The following is a 13861-nucleotide window of genomic DNA, read 5'->3' on the forward strand; positions in this document are numbered from 1 at the left end:
CAGTACATCCTCTCTCCACTCTCTTCTGGTACCTGTTCTAGACCTACTTTGCAGGGGTGAAAATTGACACCATTACCCCGCCATGCGCCCAGGTACAGAGTCCATTTTTAGCTTTACTACCTTTCCCTTATACATCCATAAATCGATAACAACATACTTGATTAATCTATGCTCGGCAAGAGCCAGAGCCGGAAGCTACTGACAGTCGTCCATGCCCTACTTAGCAATGCAAGTCCCTATAAACGTCTTATACCTGTGAGAATGGATGGGCACATGGTGTCAGCACATACTGTTGAATGGGCTTTCGTACGTACGTACAGGTTCCGGGTTCAATCGGGGTTCAATCGTTATATTCTGTTGCTCATATCTATCTTCAGTGCTGGCTGCGAGGGGCATCGTATGCCCCGCTTCATGAAACAGAAAAGGGGTTCGTGCGCGCAGGCACGTGGCACCCCTTTTGGAGTAATATGGAAAACCTCAGTTCCTGCTGTTCCAACACATACAGTACCCTATAGAGGGGGCCTAGCGGCAACTACCAGAGAATGGAGAGAGGGACACTGGTTTTGCTAGATAGAGAACACCCACAGCCCGTTGTTCCGTTCTGCCGAGTTCCGTTTTCTTTATGTACACGTTATAGCTCCAGTCGCATAACTGGCTGTTTAAGCCTAAGTTCAAGTGGCAGGTGCGGAAACGAGAAGAGTTTGAAAATCCTTGCATCGGCCAGTGATATCCTCTTATTACTTAGGCCCATGTTTATTAATTACGAAATATGAAATATAGCCATTGACCTTCTTGCTATCCAGTTGTTTTAGCAGGAGTCTAGTAGCGGCTCCAGTATATAGCACATATAAGCCGACAAGCTCTTGGACTGGTCGGTAATAAAGTGGGTTTCGAACAAGGCTCGGATACTAAGGAATTGTAGGCAAGAAGCTCAACCTCGTAAAGAGCACGAGGCCCGTCTGGGTTATTAGCTAGGTATTCGTCTAATCAGAATTTGCTTCAAGGCTTACATTTTACCAATAACTACTTTTCGTAATACTCTAGAGTCGGAGACTCTAAGGTTATTATTTCTTAGGAAGGATACTGCCGTATAAGAGCCTAAAGTGCGGCGGCCATAATCGATATAAGGACGTCGACTACGGTATTGGAATGCAGTATTCTTTGTAATATGCCATAAAGGGTTCGAAATCCAAGCCGGGGAGAATGCTAGCCAATTACGAAAGCATCGAATTCGCTGCTTAAACTTTAGCTGGCCCAGTACCAGACTCTCCCAGCTAAGCGTAGCGTACTTATCACTAATTAAGTCCTCGATCCCTTCAAGCTCTGCCCTGATGTCGTTTTTATTAGGGCCGAGCCTACCGGTTCAGATTAAATTAAAATCCTTTTTAGCGGTCTAAATAACAAGTAGTTATTGTTTAACAGCATAGATTTTATTCTAGAGCAAGAACTTCTGAGCCTGTTCTGTCGCTCTGCCGCAATGAAGAAGGTTTTCCGTTTTTATACGAGCTTTATAGAGGTGGCCAACTTGTGTGATATTCTCGCCACGTAGTCGCTAGATCTCAGAAGATAAGGCCTTCTGAGCTGACAGAAAGGGTATTTCGGGGTACGAAAGTTCTTAAATGGTGAACGACTCGTCTGGTACGTTTTCGACACTAAGTATATCGGCAGGTGAGCACCTCGTATATGTCCGCTTAGACGGCAGAAAAGATAGGCTAGAGGCTTTTTTTCTTTGTAAGGTCGTTGGCGGCACATAATCTAAGGCTCTATAAGTGGCCGCCACGTCGAGCCGCTCTAACTGGTGTAGTATATTGGTGGAAAGCCAACGCGCCCCCTCTGGAGTGCTAGTGCAAGACTCGCGCATTGCATCTGTTTTCTTTGCTACTGTTAGCAAATCCCATGAACGGCAAAGTCTAACGTATTAAAAGAACTTCGACGCTATCCGTCTGTGGGAGGAACGGTATAAGGGATCGAAGCGCTGTGTTCAGATCGCCGCCACTCGCGGCAGGGCCCGACGCATTCTCCGTGGTTGTAAGTGGTGGGTAAGTCTGAAAAGAGGAACTTTAGCAAATGTTTAGGGTTATATTTAATCTATAATAGTAATAGTAGTCTCTTGTGGATAATATATAGAACTACTCTTTGGTTAAATTACTAATAAAGCTCCCAGCCCTTTTAGAAACGGCCGCAAGTATTGTATCACGGTTAATTACCAGGGTTTTGCCGTCAATGTCTTCCCCTTAAAACCGTTCCTTTTTCTTATCCTAAGTAACCCATATCGGTATGTGACCAGCATTGGAACGAACCTTAAATGATATCTCTGAATTAGGTGTATAGAAATATTCTCCGCCAAAGACTTTGCCATTAAAATCCTTCTACTGGCCTGGCTTTTTACACCGGCGAAGCACCTTGTATGTCTGGGACTGCCACGCGACTTCTTCGACAGAGTAGTTGATTTTCTTGAACCCTCTTCGTTTCCTGGGGGCTGCTGATGACCTGGGCTTTCTCCTTTTAGGGAGTACTTGCGTCTGGCTCGGCGTCTTTAAGGTGTGTGCAGCTCTTTTTCCGAGGTTATTAGATTCCTTATCGCCGCCTATAATCTCTTGTCCAGGGTGGCCTAAGACAGGTTGCTCTCCGCAAGGTGAATATGCGATTGCCTCTGGAATCACATCATCGTTCTATACTTCCTTTAAGAGAGTCTGTGCACTGCTGTTATCGATGAGGTCCAAGGGCCAGTTATCGATGTTTGAGAAGTCGATGGACCAGTTGTCAGGGCAGAAAGATGCACCGTAGAAGTTATAAGGTGGACTAATAAAATTAGAAGGTGATGCCTCTATATTGAATTGCCTACCAACGAGACCCATAATGCCTTTGGGCCAGCCAGTAAAGCCGAATAGTTTATCGGACTAACTAGCGAAGTCGAATGATACGTTGGGCCGGCATTTCAAGTCGAAAGTTAGTTTATTAACGGCAGTAGTCCATTTAATCGTCGTGTCTGTGGTGCTAGTAGGAAAAGGCATATGACTGTCTTCGGGAGTGTAGGTTAGGAGGACCTCATCATAATCCCTGAGCATGGAGTCGAGGGCGGACTTCTCGTTATTATTGAGAGATCCATAGGACCAGTCTGTCAGCTTTGTAGGTATGGAATCTATCGTTCGTACTCGTTCGAGGAAATCAATACTGGAAAACGAGTAAAGACAACGTGGGAGAGAAGGAAAAGCAGAAGGAGGAGCCTGAGTATATATACTTATAGCCCTTATCCGAGTGTTCCCCTCGAGCTCATTGTCCACTAACTGCTACCCTTTCAAGAGTTACCACCAAGGTAGCTGGCTACCTCACAAGTCAAAGCCACGGATTTCTCACAGCTAACTTCAATACCAAAGTAACCAAAATTCAGGGGAGACTCGTGATCGTTAATGTCGTTCAAGACCGCCTTGCTAAACGACCAAAGGCTAACGAAGCTAATGAAAGGGGTGAGCGGCCGCACCCTCACAGCCTCTCTCACTCAGGGGTTAAACGCCGTGGCAGCAACATCATACCAATCAGCATCTCTGAGGCCTTTTGAAACCCTCTTGGGGCTCCCCACAATCATCCGCCCTACATGGCCATCACGGCCAGCATAGCCCATCTCAGCTAGGATCCAGGAGCAGCCTCCTATACCCACTAATGAGTAACGTTTATATCCCTCGAAGACCGTTTGGAGGGCGGGCTTGAGACTGCTGATCCCATCATAGTCAGTTCGTAAGTAGCCCTTGCCCACCACTAACTCCGTGCTTATGGGCAGGTCAGGATTTGTACTGCAGTTCCTCACACCTATCCCGGTGATCGTCCGCTGCGTCCATGACGTCCGGAGAAGTCCCATAGGTCCGCTCAGGCCTGGAACATTTCTAAGTACGGGAATTTCACAGCTAAGAGCCGACTTCACCGGCTTATTATAGTAATGGCTACACGCTCGAGGTCGTGCTGGACGCAAACGCTCATTTAATCTCTAAATTGCCACTACTGCTCCTAATAGGATAGGGGAGGGTATACCGGGACGAATGCCAAAATCCGCCATGGGTCGGTATCTTCCTTTACTAGCTGGCCGCTGCCTCCAGAAAGGTTGGCTTGATTTCCACTTATTATGACACCGCCGTGGCTAGGGTCATAGGAAATTGCGCGAAACGGATGCAAGCTAGTCCCTGTTACCCTTGGTAGAGCCGCCTTCCTTGTTATTACTGTCCTGGGCGGGTGTTAGGCAGTCCAAACTATACCATAATAGAACCCTGCTGCATGAAGGCATAATTAGACCTACGCCGCCTCGTACTTGCAAACCCGTCACCAATGGCACGATGTTACTCGTGCGCGAGGAGCCAGGATCGATAAGAAGGCCCTTAAAGCGGCAGATCTGTTGGTATTGATACCGTATCGCTCTGCGCGCAGGGAGCCCATGACCCTATTGAAGATAGGTTCGGAAGTCGTCCCAACGTATAGACTCCTATAGGTAACGACGGCTCCTTTTCACCCTATTCCGTCTTCCCTGCGCTATGTATACTGTGGTTTTAAAGAAGCCGAGGCAGCTCTTAGACGTCGCCTGGTCGGGCCTAATATTAACCTCCTCGTGGACAGTTGCCTGGTAAGAAACCTGGCTTTGGGCGTTATAAGGTGGTAGGTTAGGGGGTGCACTTCGCGCTGGTCGTTACCAGCCGTAACTAAGGGACGTACAAGTTATGGCTAGGAATGCATGACTTGAGGCCTTAAGTTAACAGACTCGGTCTATGCCAGGGGCTAGGTCCGCCTCTTAGGGAAATATCTAGTGACAGTAAGGCTTTATGCTACGTAACCCATGTGGTAAATGATGGTTTACGTACGGAGAGGAGTAAAAGGAGCGTAGTCGTTGGAGTAACTGATCACATGAGTTGAAAATCCTCGGAAAATAGCGATAGGTGTGCTCACATAATATGTACGTAATAAAAGCATACTTACGGACGAGTGTTTATTAACGTAGTAGCTAGTAGAGGTTTTAAATAGCGCGCGACTAAACGTATTCTCCCTGGTATAGATTCCTTTAAGGGTTGACGTAACCCATATCCGAAGTAGTACGATTTCTTAGCTAAGTCGATATTACTAAATTAATAACCTGTCTTATCGCCTATCTAGCCTTCGCTGAGCGACTTAGCTTCGTAGGGTCGCAGTTCGGCGAAGGCGTATCCGGTCGCGAAGACTCTAGCGAGGATAAGCGAGCCAGGTCCTATAGCATCGTACCGTTAGCCGCCGGGACGTAAAAAGTTAACCCTGTCCCTACTTTAGAAGGCTAACGCGCTAAGCTAGGCTATCAGTTGTAAATTAGCCAGTCCGGCTTAAGTTAGATAGCATAGTTGTTAATGTAATAGCGTACGTGGTTATTAAACGTAGGAACGGCCTTCTGTAAACCTGGAATTGTAGAACAATATTAGCCTTAGCCGAAGCCTGGCTATTACCTTGTAGATACTTAGTAAAATATTGAAGTAGTGTTATATAAAAGAGCCTGGTATCGAAAATAAAGGGCGAACGGTATATGAGAAGCAACCAGAGGAAGCATCGCAGCCGTCCACAAGCGAGCTGCGCTAGCCGGGGAGGTTGGAGGCGTGCGTTCGTAACCGTAGAGGAAGCTACGTCTTAGAACTGTAGCAATTACATCCCTTATCGCTCATTACAACGCTTATAAGGGGCTATTTATTATGATAACGTTTTACCTCGTAGGTTTTAGTAAATAGCCGAAGTTATTATACTTTCCGGAATTCGGGGCTACTAAGCCAACAAGTCGTAGCTCACCGTCCTGTACCTCCCCTGTGTAATCCAGCTCATTAACCCTGGCTGGAAGACACACCCTATCTAGGCAGGTGCAACACCGACGCGTCTTTGGCCATTGCTTGGACTTCCACCTGTTCTCAAGGGTTATAGGGTCCGTCGGGATGCGAGGAGGTCAAGGGTGCAAGGTTGCATCACTGCCAACGAGGGAGCAAGGACGATCCATGCCCTGGTATCCCTTTATCAAGTGGCCAACTTGTACGATCCAGGATGGTCCTCGGCAGGGCGGCACGCATCACCGGTTTCGAATCAAGGATAACTCCTTTCTCGCGTCGCGTAGGTTTATCTGCTCAGGTTGGAGGGTCGAAGGAGCCGATTCGGCGTATAGGAAGTCGGAGGGTCTGAGATGAAGGGATCAGGACGTCTTGAGTGCTGTTCATAGACGTGCGGACTGCGTACTGGGCTGGCGCTTTAGAGCGCGTCTTCGATCTTAAGCCTCGAATTTGCACAAGTCGCCAGCGTCGAGCTGGCAGGGTGGTCAGCCAACCACCGACGACGCTTGCTCGTTATGTACACACAAGCATCCAGATGAGGGTAGCGCTGGGTTGTCGTGAACGAAGTCATGTAGCTCGTAGATATCGATCGAGGGGCTGGTGATGCACGGTGCTATCGGATGGGGCGAGGTGAACGCGGGTCCAGGCAACCTTTCTCGGCGCCGCAGCTGTCGAAGCCCATGTCTTGAGAACCTTGCGTAAAGTGTCGTCAGAGAGCGCGCGACGGAAACAGGCGATCGTTTTCCATGGCCGTAAAAATCCTGGATTTTCCACTTCCAAGCTGTCCTCATCTACTATCGAGGTGAAACTGCTTGCCCTTGTATACTATAGCTGCTCTCGCTTCCAGCAGCATACGGGATCCTCGCCGATAAGCGTCCGGCTTGCAAGCTATCTTAGACCTGCGAGCGCATCGACATTACAGATAAGAAGTTGAGCGAAAGTGGGACACACGAGTCGAGGTAGATATCGTGACGAATTCAGGCAGGTGTAGGACAGAAATATGCAGGTCGAACGGATGTGGTTAGGAGTTACGATTCGCATTCACGGGGCTAGGTCGTATGATCGATGCATTATTACTAATAATGGCTGTTACTTCATCTTAGGTTGCCAGTCACCAGTCATTCCCCGCTCGGCTAGCGCTAGGTGGGAATAAATACATTTAGTGGGTGAGCCATGCGCCCAGCGAATCCAGCGAAAGGTGGGACGTGGCACAGCAGCGCTCTGGCCCACCCACTTATTATCTGTCAGCTCTTTACCTCTCGTTTCCTCCATTACTTCTCTTCTTTCGCATCCGCTACATCACCGTTACGTATACCCACCTTCACACGCGATCCCATCCCCCCCAGTCACTGGCCTTCAGCTCCAGTCACCTGATCTCCTGTTGCCGAGTGGCCTGACTCCGCATCCATCTATTCAATTCAATCCATTTTGTTACCCGCGCCGCGCCATCCTTTCGTCCTAGGTATTCATTTGTTGTCGGTTGCGACATCCAAGTCTCATAGCGCCGCCGGGTTCTTTGTACTCGAGGCTACTCTCGCTACTGGACCTCTACCCTTTGCGCACGCTCTCTGGAAGACCTGGGGCCCCGATCGGGCGTCTTGTCGACCTCCTGCTTTTGTCAATTGGCTGTCGGTTGTCGGTTGTCGGTTGTCGGCTGCTGGTGTCTGTGGATGCTGGTGCTGGCACTGGCGCTGGCGCTGGTTGGCGATGGCAAGTGACACCGCCTGAACGCGAATACTCGAGTGTGTGCTCTGGACTGTCGTCGCTGCATTACTTCACTCTATTTCCATACCTTGGATCTCTTATGCCCGGATGACGACGTCGCTGACGTTGCTCTACTGACTATATTTTGGGTAGAAATTCCCGGATCAACCGCTCCCACCTGCATCGTGCTCGAATGGCGGCGCTCCCGTCATCGGCGGCACATGACCACGAAGACGACACTTTTCACCTTGTTAAGAAAGCGTCGGCCCAAGTGATTTGGACGCCTGGAGCAGCGGACACCAGCGACCCATTATCGTCACCACCGCTATCCCAAACCTGGTCGTTGCAGGTTCGCTACCACATGCTCTCCAACCAAGCCTCTCAACTGCCGTTGTGAAACGTCGCGCTGAAGAGCGAGACGAACAAAAAGACATTTTATCTATACATCCCTCCGGGTTGCATCGACAGTCTGAATCTCACAGGCATCGAGCCGTCGACATTTTTCGGTGACGGTACGGTATATCGGCTCGCCGTGGTGCTGAAGGCACCGCTCCGCTTGATCGGCCCTAAAAGCCATGGCTTTGAAATGGGGTGGCTCGGGGAGAACAACAAGTTGGAACAGCTCAGATCATTGGCCGAAGCGCTCCACCTTAGCATAATCTTGCCCACGACGAAAGCCAAGAAGGCCGAGCTCCTCTGCTTCTGTAAGGCCGCGTCGACGCCGCAAGGGTCGCAGTCTCTGGCGGCGCTCTACGATGTTCAAAGTTTCTACGGTGGCGCTGGAGGCCATGTCTGTACCTACCCACACTCGGGCCCCCGCTGCGCCCCAAGACGCGCCAGGAGAGGTGCCCGGCCGGCTGTCACGGGGTCGTGATGATGATTATCCCCCGCCCTCCCAGGGCGAGACCAAATCGGTCAAGCCTACCATTCCTGTCGATACGCCGCCAGGGTATTGGGATGGAAATGTAAACTAACACATGAACAAGCGATAAGGTCCACATAGCAGCGAAGACGTCAGCTCGTATCCCCCTTCGAAGAGGAGGGACTGCGGTGCAGTCGAGAAGGGAGAAGCCGCCTGCGCCGCCACCGAGGCGGTTGCCGAGGCGGTTCCTGAGGCCGTCGACCTGTTCTCGCATCCACCGCTTCTCCGCCCGTTGCTTCTTTTACTCGAGGCCCAGGTCAGGAAAACAGACAAGCTCACCGACGAGCTGGACGGGCTACGGAAGAGTCACGCCGAGCTCGAGGGCGAGTTGAGCAGGCTTCGAGAGAACCATGGCGAAGTCGAAGCCCAGGTCGCCGCCACCAACGACCGGCACGAGTCCCCTGAGGGTCGCACTTACGTACTGGAAGAGGGCTACGAGGAGGTGAGAAAGCAGTTGCCCGACATCCGCTGCGAGGTCGAGGACGCGGTCCGCGCCTTGGTAGGGGACGAGCTCCGGTAGTTAGTCCAGGAGCCGACCGAGGACATTCTTAAGAATCACGGGGGCATGTCGCGGCGGCGCCTCAAGGCGCTTCTTAACGCACGTGTTAAGAACGCCGTGAGGGAGCGCTTTACTATATTTCAAGCTAGATTTTATAGAGCTTATGAGGGATAGAATTAGCCTGCTCTCGTTAATTAACTTGCGGCTATCGTATGAGTACGCTACTTAACAGGACCACTATATGTTAATGAACGCTGGCTACTAATAAATACCGTGCTGGCAATTAAAGCGACGCTACCGACAGAATGCTGCCGATTAAATATTCTATATTAAATACAAGCAATGGCTACAGTCGTTGAGTTCCGTACGACCAGGGTGACCGTAAAGAGGGCCATACAAGTGGGAGCTTCACGTTTCAAGCCTTTGGGATCGATTGGTGCAGGTATACCGGTACAAAATCGACCGTAGGAATTTTGGTTTGCCCTGGAATGGACCGAGTAGCATGTATTAAAGACCTTCAGCTCGGCGAGCATTTTCCATGCGGCAAAGGGGATAATGCGGTATCCCCTACTATCCCTTATCATCCGATGCTACTGGTAAACGGGGGAACCTGCTGAACTGGAGTTAAGTGGTCCCGTGGCATGAGCTTGTTGCGGTAGGTATCGAAAACGGCGCCACTAGAGCTTGTCGCCCAGCCGTTTAAGCGCCGACAGGTCGCGCAGGAAGCTTGTCGTAACGTATAAACCTTCGACATCGGTGCTCTGTCTCAGTGGTTCTATCGCCGACAGCGTCTCTATCTACACCGTCAACTATATAAACCATACGGATACACGACCGCACTATCCCTTCGCGCAACATAACCTGCGACACTGTCAGCATAAGGCCACAGCAGGCCCTGCCTCAATCGTGCCCATGAGCAATTAGGCGGTACGGCATCCATACGTAGGCTATTGTACTACCCGGCTTTACGCCCGTGACCCTCCGATAGCCTTAAGCGACGCATGTACTCCTCCACTGTATCTGCTTCACGTGTGGCTGATAAGAATTATCGGCATCCTCCCCAGACTGTTCAGCATTCCCAGCTCTAATGGCGGCCTAGCCCTATGCTTATGGGCGCATGGTACATTAACGTCGACTATACTAGGTTAAGAATGCGGCATCGTATTCACCCCTTAACATACTAAGACAGTAGTCTCCTATTAGATGAAGGACTCGTAGGATAAGGATCTACCGGTCACGACCGAATCGGGCGTTGAACACGCGATATAATCCTTTTTGGAGGTGTTTATATATATAATTAAACGAAGGGTTGTGTACTAAGGGCATAAGCCGGTGATTGGATATTTTAATTTTAAACATTACTACTCTTTCTTTCGTATCTTATATAAGTTTACGGTAAACTTAGCAATAAAATATTTTTATTTCTATTATATTGTATCGTAATAAATATCGCTAAAATACATTTTTCCATTCCTCGTGAGCTATATCTGAGCCTGCCTCTTGTGCTGGCGCTCCCTTGTTCCCGTAAGTGCCTTCTCTCTCTACCCGGGCGCTTTCTCGACGCCCTTGATAGGGTCTTGCTTAATCTGTAGACAGTAGCCCTGAATGGCGGTAGAGTTGAGGAGCCCCCTACCTATAATCTCGCCGAAGATTTTTTTTAGTTTAAGGGCTCTGCTCCTCTCCAGTTATCCTTATGGCCTAGTGGAAGTCAGCGTGGTGGGCGCCGGAGGCTTCTTCTTCCTTAAAGAACTAGTGATACTGCTGCCATCATCATTATGCGTTATCTCCGACGGCTTCTCTGCTGTGGTATTGCCGTTCTTGGAGCTGCTCGCCGCCGTGGACTCGTCTTCCGGGCCGAAGAAGCGGTAGAATATATCCTGGGCCACTTTGGCGGATGCTAAAGGGCAGTGGATCCTCAAGTCAACGCGCCCCGGTCTAATAAGGGCGTCGTCGAGTGCCTCCGGTCGGTTAGTTGTTATAAGCACCAGACGGCCCTCGTCGGACGACAAACCATCCAGTGCGCTTAAGAGGACATCGAGCGAAGGCGGCTCGACCAATCTAGCGATGGCAGATTCCTTAGGGGCCGTGCCGCCGATACCGACGCGTTTGTTTTCGTCATTGGACATCATCGAGAGGTCCAGATCCTGATCCGGGTTCCGATTGGCCAGCCCAGCGGCATTAATGTCCTCGAGCAGGAGAATGCCTGGTTTCTTCATGTCGCTGAATAGCTCCGCAATAGCCTCTTAGCTCCCGTGTAGCGACTTCAAGCTGACGATGTGGATAGCCAGCCCAAAGACGCCCGCGACCAGCTGTGCCAACGACGACTTACCGCATCCTGGTGCTCCTGGAGAAAACCATATCAGTGACGAACAATAGTAGCAGCTTCTATCTTAGGTTAAATAGTGCTTCGGTGGTATAAGTCTTCCCAACTAGCGGCGATAAAGCGACAATACACACCGTGGTAGAGATGACCATACCGATGTAGTACGCCCTTACGTAGATAGAAGGGCGTTTCGAGAAGAAAAGCCTTGATATCGTTAAGTATAACCTCGATCACGTTACCGTCCATATTTATAGTATCGAGACGTCGCGGCCCCGGTCGCTGCGATGTCTTCTTCCACACCAACCAGCCCTTATTAACGATCTCAGTCATATAGACTTCGAGATGCTTGCCCGCCATCTTTTCCGCGTACACGGCCTGCATGTGGTGGAGCATAGGGATTAGGCCCCTAGCGTCAGACCCAAAGGTGTAGAGTTTCATAGTGTAATAACTCGTGTCGTCATGGCGTACCCAAACTGGTAAGGCTCCTTATCGAGCGTCCTCTTAACCGTCGTATGATGCTAGAAGACGAAACATTTAGAGCCGGGCGCGGGAACATACTCCAGTTTAGGTGGGTTGGTGCCAAAATACGGAAAGCCGTTCGCCATGGTATAATCGCTCAGCTCATCATCCAAGGACTCATATTTTTTGCGCCTCCTCGCCAGGACGAGCGACTCAAAGCCGTCGTCCCGAAAGTAATCCATAACGGCATCGTAGGCCGCATGTCGTCCTTCTACCTGGACGGAGCACATGAACCACACCCTGAGAAGCCGGAACGGTCGAGCCCACTTGAGAAACATAAACAAGCCCATAGCGAGGGCCAGCCAGAACATTAGAGCGCCGTCATCCTAGAGGCCGGCAGCGTGGGACATGAGTTGGACAAGGGCGCCCCCGGGCACCAACGAGGCGAACTGGGGCAGACGACCCATCGGCGGGGATGCCGCTGTGAAGTCCCCTGGCGTCTTAGGGGACGATTGGGGTTCGCCCGAACAATTGGCAACCGTGAAGTGGTCCATAGTGGCAAGAGCTGGCTGATGTTGTGCCATCCAGAGATTCAAGCTCCAAGCTAAATCTGGCCTTTTGGTTGGTTGGCTGCCTGGGAAGGAGTAGAAATAGGTAATACCCAAGAGAGGCAAGGAGACGAACACAATGAAGCAGAAACAAACATATGCTAGGAGGGCAGTAGAACAGGGGAACAAATAATGGTAGGAATGAGAGGAAGAGGGCCTGGTACACTGTTCTATCCCTCACCATGCGCTGAAAACGGTGTAGGGGTTCACGCTTATTAGGCAGCAACCAGAATGCACCTGCGCTCTCGGTACATAAGATTGGTTTATGGAGACGATCTGGTGTACCATATCTGTCGGAGTACTCACCGCTGGGGATTTTGCGTGTCATGCACAAGGGTTATATGGGATAGGCCCTTTTCCTAAAAAGTCTGTCCCTGGCGGCGAGCAGGGTTAGAGATAGGTTAGTCAGTTTGATGGAAATTGAAGGGTATTGTGTTATTTGTGAGGCAATAGGGGATGGATAAATGCCACCAGCTGGACTGGTGTTTCCTGGTGCTGCAGGAGAACCTGGTTCGGCTGCAAGTGAAGATGTACTTTGAGGTGAAGAAAGAGGTGGAAGAGATAAAGGGGAGAATGCGGAGGATTACTGAAGTCGGCAAGTCAGCCCAGCTTCAGAAGGGGTTGTTGATAGCGATGGCTCGGGATTTCGTCAAGGAGTCGGGGGAATTGGACGAGGCGAACAGGGCTGTGTTGAAAGAGTATTCCGATAAGTTTGGCGCTTTGCTGCCCAATGGTGCCTCCATGATGAGGCTAGAGCACTCCGTGCATGGACTATTCCTAAAGCATTAATTATTAGATGCTCAAAGATACCAATGTCAACGCATAGTTCCAGGTACTCAATTGGCGATTGGCCGCCGCAGAGCCTATGGCGCTATCCTCGCAGGCATAACCGTGGCTCAACTTAGGACTCTTCCGAGGTCTGGACTGGTCTGCTAACGCATTACTGATAGCGGATGCGGCCTCGGCAAGCCTCTCTAGACCGCTGTCGTTGTTGTCGTCAAGGTGGCTGCTCGACCGATTCTTGGTCTCATGACCTTGAGGCGACTCGGAAGGTTCGATGTTTATGCCAGCAACATTAAGTTAATGGAGACTGGAGTTGAACATGTTTGCGGATAGGCTGTCTTTGTGGTAGTTATTGTGGGATGCCTTGCTTGATTACGTTCGCATGATAGTTGAGTGATAGGAAATCTCAAGGTTCTGAAGGGAAGGCAAGTGGGGAGAAGATGGGAAGAATAAGAGAGGAAGACACACAGGGGGGGGAGGCCAACGATATCCTTTTATAGTTCCTTTCCTCTTTATCTCGGTATTGCTAACCTCCGTTCCGAGGCTCGCCTGCACTGTCAGGCAATAACAGCCAAGAGATAAGGCCTATCCAGAGACGCCCTGTCGATACCGTCGATGACACGATTGGTCGCTGAAGAGAGAGTGAAGAAGAACCAAGTAGTCTGATTCAATTTTCAAGGCTGGCAATTGGAAGCGAAGGCTACTAATAAGGGAAAGGAGAAAGAGTATCTATTAATCTACCTGGTA

The 13861-nt window shown here is 50.2% G+C and overlaps 3 protein-coding genes across 3 annotated transcripts; 1 reads left to right on the forward strand and 2 right to left on the reverse strand.

The window, feature by feature from the left end:
* Positions 1-8106: 8106 nt before the first annotated feature.
* On the forward strand, positions 8107-8962 carry PG994_004204 (uncharacterized protein; the record flags this gene model as incomplete). The annotated part of the gene is made up of 2 exons (XM_066855613.1): positions 8107-8314; positions 8514-8962. The coding sequence occupies 2 exons, from the start codon at positions 8107-8109 to the stop codon at positions 8960-8962; spliced, it is 657 nt and encodes a 218-aa protein (XP_066717780.1).
* A 1670-nt stretch (positions 8963-10632) lies between these two features.
* Positions 10633-11702, reverse strand: PG994_004205 (uncharacterized protein; the record flags this gene model as incomplete). Its single annotated transcript, XM_066855614.1, has 3 exons — positions 10633-11183; positions 11271-11285; positions 11399-11702. The coding sequence occupies 3 exons, from the start codon at positions 11700-11702 to the stop codon at positions 10633-10635; spliced, it is 870 nt and encodes a 289-aa protein (XP_066717781.1).
* Positions 11703-11782: 80 nt separating this feature from the next.
* On the reverse strand, positions 11783-12094 carry PG994_004206 (uncharacterized protein; the record flags this gene model as incomplete). Its single annotated transcript, XM_066855615.1, has 1 exon — positions 11783-12094. The coding sequence occupies one exon, from the start codon at positions 12092-12094 to the stop codon at positions 11783-11785; it is 312 nt and encodes a 103-aa protein (XP_066717782.1).
* Positions 12095-13861: the final 1767 nt, after the last annotated feature.

The sequence above is a fragment of the Apiospora phragmitis genome, assembly GCF_038363925.1.
Source record: "Apiospora phragmitis strain CBS 135458 chromosome Unknown utg000005l:1.0-4161743.0:1.0-4166827.0, whole genome shotgun sequence".
Taxonomy (NCBI): Eukaryota; Fungi; Ascomycota; class Sordariomycetes; order Amphisphaeriales; family Apiosporaceae; genus Apiospora; species Apiospora phragmitis.